The sequence below is a fragment of the Aedes albopictus genome, chromosome 1 (assembly GCF_035046485.1).
Source record: "Aedes albopictus strain Foshan chromosome 1, AalbF5, whole genome shotgun sequence".
Classification (NCBI taxonomy): domain Eukaryota; kingdom Metazoa; phylum Arthropoda; class Insecta; order Diptera; family Culicidae; genus Aedes; species Aedes albopictus.
Genome location: NC_085136.1, coordinates 277,009,237 through 277,013,435, shown reverse-complemented (window position 1 = coordinate 277,013,435; position 4,199 = coordinate 277,009,237). Strand labels below are relative to the sequence as shown.

The 4,199-nt window shown below is 36.3% G+C and overlaps 1 protein-coding gene across 1 annotated transcript; it reads left to right on the top strand.

Moving 5' to 3' along the window:
• Positions 1–346: 346 nt before the first annotated feature.
• On the top strand, positions 347–1,081 carry LOC109416831 (transcription initiation factor IIA subunit 2). The gene is made up of 3 exons (XM_019690905.3): positions 347–519; positions 596–830; positions 895–1,081. The coding sequence occupies exons 1-3, from the start codon at positions 448–450 to the stop codon at positions 933–935; spliced, it is 348 nt and encodes a 115-aa protein (XP_019546450.1). The 5' UTR covers positions 347–447; the 3' UTR covers positions 936–1,081.
• The last annotated feature ends 3,118 nt before the right edge of the window (positions 1,082–4,199 follow it).

Below are 4,199 nucleotides of genomic sequence, written 5' to 3'. Positions count from 1 at the left end.
CTCCTCTGCCCCTCTTATAAGCAATTACGCTATAGCATTACGTAATATGTGAACGTACCTTTTAAAACAAAACGACAAAATAATCTGAATATCCTTAAATAACCCTTTTGGAGGCTGCCATTGCCGCAATCTCGCTGGTGTCGAACACGTTTGTTAGGCTCGGTTTCATAGCTCGGATCATAAATGGTCCCGCCGGCCGCAAGAGATAAGGAATCCAGTGAAAATAAAATTGTAATTTCCTTCAGTGCGCTCTGATGAATGCAGCTGTGAGCGCACTCCAACTGTCTTCACAGAGAATTTTACATCCTCGATAGCAATCTGTCAGACACAGGCAAAAATGCGCTTTGTTTTGATTTTATTCACTTGATGAAATCGAAACCAGAACCGCGGCTGTCCGGAAGAAAACTTTTAATTTTAATTAATAAAGCCATCGCTTAGTGCAGCAAAATGTCGTACCAGTTGTACCGGAACACAACGATTGGCAATACGCTGCAGGAAACGTTGGACGAGCTGATTCAGGTAAGAAAAACAAGCGGAAATTTTTGGTGTTCCCGTTCCAGATGGAAACATTCAAGCGCTCTCTCTCATGTTACAGTACGGTCAAATTACTCCGGCTTTGGCGGTCCGGGTGCTGGTGCAGTTCGACAAATCGATCAATTCGGCCCTATCCAATCGGGTAAAATCGAGAGTTACCTTCAAAGCCGCCAAGCTGAACACGTACCGGTTCTGCGATAATGTGTGGACCCTGATGTTGAACGACGTCGAGTTCCGGGAGGTGCACGAATTCGCCAGAGTGGACAAGGTCAAGATCGTGGCATGCGATGGCAAAAGTAAGCGCTACATTCAAATTTTAAAACTTTTGCTTCTAATAACAATTGTTACGATTCGTTACAGATGTCAGCGTAAACGACGATATTGGCCGAACGGATCGATAGAGGCCTCCGGTGGGTAGCGAACAGCATTTACGGACTCTGAAATGTGTGGCTTTGCTCTTTCTTCTATGTATGTACGTTTCTGGGATGTTCTTTTAGGTTTTAGTTGTATGAAAATAAATAAATAAAATAATGATTACCTAAAGTATTGCTCATACAATATTTAACTTTTTTTTGCCGAAGAATCGTCTTCAAAGTTCGTGATTATTCATTGGCCCTTATTATGAGTGTCACTTCACGGTGAAAATCGTTCACGGTGACACATTGCGAATCCACGGTGAAAAAGTTGTGGGTTAATCAAATGGGAATCCCTTTCACCGTCCTTATTACCGGTGTCACTTTTTCGATTTCACCGTGAAGTGACACTCGTAATCAGGCCCATTATTTTTTATGTTTTAATTTCTGTTGGATTTTGGTGTTTCTAAAAAAACAAATTCTCCCGCTTTTTCATTTTCTCATACTGTTTTTCATTCGTGTTTTTCTTTAGGAATTTAAATGGAAGTCGCCACAACATATTTTCAAAATGTATTTCTCTTATACAAGTAGAAGTACGAACACATTTTGCATTTAATTTTCCTTTTCTGGATTTCTTTCTTAAAAGGCACTACACCGTCTTCAACCAGAGGTTGTACAGATTAAACGAGCACTAACATATGACAACGGACAACCACATAACACCCAGTGGCCCAGTGGAGAATTTTCCGTTTGACGAAAAGTTTTCCCCGACTGGAGCGGGAATCGAACCCACACTCCGAGACTTACGAAACGCCTAGATGACTGACGCCTCTAGCCGCACGGCCACGAAGCCCATAATAACTTAATTATGTTCAAAACAATTCTGAATTGATTTTCAGGAGATATCAGGAAAATTCAAACGATCTATTTTCCTTATTTTTGACAACTAGTTTAATTGGTTTTACCAGAATTTTCCAATAAAACAAAAGTTTCTTCTGAAGTTTAATCAAAATATTTCCCAGAAGATCTGTGAGAACATTGTCAGTGATCATTAGACAAACCATGGACATTAGCGTGGGACACGCTTGTATGGAAAATCTTAATCCTCGCTCCAGTCGACTTTTTGAATTCCATTTAGGTCCTATACGAACTAACTGTGCAACATATCAGCGCAATCGGTGAAACTATAATAAAGCGCAAGTGGTTCAAAGTTTGCATGGGATTTACTATGGGAAAAGTTACACTTTCACAGATAAAAAATCCTAGAGATCGCCCCTTGTCTCCTTAATGCAAAGCAATCAACGCTTCTTGTAGAAACATCATTTATTAGGAAAAATATGTGAGTAATTGTAAGATGTTCTACAACTCATTTCTAACGAAATTAGAGTAAAATATTTAATGTTACTAAGGTGGTTTTCGAACACCGACAGTTTTTGAGAAAAAAAGTCTAGTTTTATAAACTGGTGGGGTGTTAGGGGATGAAATTTGTCCTACAACTTTTTTATTTGTATCAAGAAGTTATGAAGCGATTGATTCATTGTATAACAGTAACTATTCTAAATGACGTATTACGGATTTCTTTTTGGGTATAAGCATCCCAACAGTTGCTATGAATGATAAATTCAACTAATACAATATAGATCTTTAAAAACAAGTGTTAGATTGATACACATAATTAGAAAAATGATCAAATGTTTATACTTTGTGTTTGTGTTCTTTAGGTGTTTTGTTTTGTTTTAACGAGGGCGTATTCTTCAAATAAATAGATTTTCCATCTGTTTTATTATTTGAATATTATCAATGATTGGCGTTAAAACGTGACAGCTTTTTGAAAATGTGGAATATGCTCACTTGTTCCATATTATGTAAACCACACTGTCACTAACTCTTGCAAAAGTAAGTATTTAGGAAGATGACGCATAGCTACTAAAATATCTCAACAACTGAAATATGCAATGCTCCAGAGTAGAAATATCGCAATGAATACACAGTTTACACTCTGGGTCATCTAATGATGCTTGCATGTAAAACATTTCAATATGAAAGAGTTTTTATGTGAACAAAAAACTGTCAATACACATCCTTAGCCAACAACCTATTGGTCAGTCAGAACTGCTCAATTTGGTTACTCTAAATAGTAACTGTGAATAATGTGTTTGTTAAAAATTGAAGCCATTCAGGTACAATTGACGGTATTTTGTTTAAGATTTCGAGGCTATAATAAAAAAAAACTCATATACAAAGGTAGATGACAATCAAACTGTCCCTGCATCTTTAGGACTATGATGATCTTCTTAGGCGATGTTCAAGAAATATTACAGTCACTGTTGACAATAAATCAATTTTTATCTTTCTTCGAAATATTATGCCTCTCAAGAAAAATCAGAATATGGCGATTATCTGCCTATGGCTTCTGATATTAGCGCGACAGTCGCTAATCATAACAGCGTCACCAGATTTAAAAGTATATAATTCCATTATAGAGGTAATCACGTTCAAATGTATGCGTGCCTTTTTTGTAGATGTAGTTGTGAAACTGCGAGGAAAATATCACTAGTTTACAAAATAAAACGAAAGTCGTGAACTTCTGTCAACGACCAAAATTTTTGAAGTACAATTTAGCACAAATATCGAAACCGTGCTTCAAAAAATTTTAAGTAGAGCAGTTTTTGAGTTTTAGCTCAATATGGAGTTCAACAACTTTTAAAAATATTGAATTTACTAAAATTCAAATACCTTGCGTTTTGTTCAACCAATTTCAAATCTTTTTCCATAAATTAAAAGCTGAATACAATACGATTCGATCATCTGAATGCAGGTTTTGTGTCAGATTGATGAAATTCAAGATATTGGCGAGTTTTAGGGACGATCTCCTTAAATTTTAGTCAAATTTCCAAAAATATATGAAGAAAAGTATTTTTTTCAATAAGAAAAAAACAATCTAAAAATTCTTTCTCAACGTTTATTTGACATATTATATGTATGCGAGTTACAGTAAAAAAATCAGTACAATCGGAGCATTGATTACGAAGAATGTGATGCGTGAGGTGAGTGACGTTGCTTAGAAATAGAACAAAAATCGATTTCAAATCATCAGCCTTGTATGGAAAATTTCCGCTCTACTGTAATTTTTTTCCTTCGCGATTTCGAACTCAGCGCATGATTCTACACCAAAAATGATCATCAGCTTACCGAGTTCAAAAATGCTGTAAACTAGTGTATTTGCACTCTTGCCCCGGACGTTAGTTTTATCATTATTTACCCGTTTTACCCAAATCGATTGGGTAATATTTGCATATGCAATCTGAGTAG

Excerpts from the sequence above, each read along its gene's own strand:
- LOC109416831 (XM_019690905.3), top strand. The coding sequence starts at position 448 with ATGTCGTACCAGTTGTACCGGAACACAACGATTGGCAATACGCTGCAG. Across the intron at positions 520-595 it reads CGTTGGACGAGCTGATTCAG|TACGGTCAAATTACTCCGGC; the intron begins GTAAGAAAAACA and ends CTCATGTTACAG. Across the intron at positions 831-894 it reads CGTGGCATGCGATGGCAAAA|ATGTCAGCGTAAACGACGAT; the intron begins GTAAGCGCTACA and ends GATTCGTTACAG.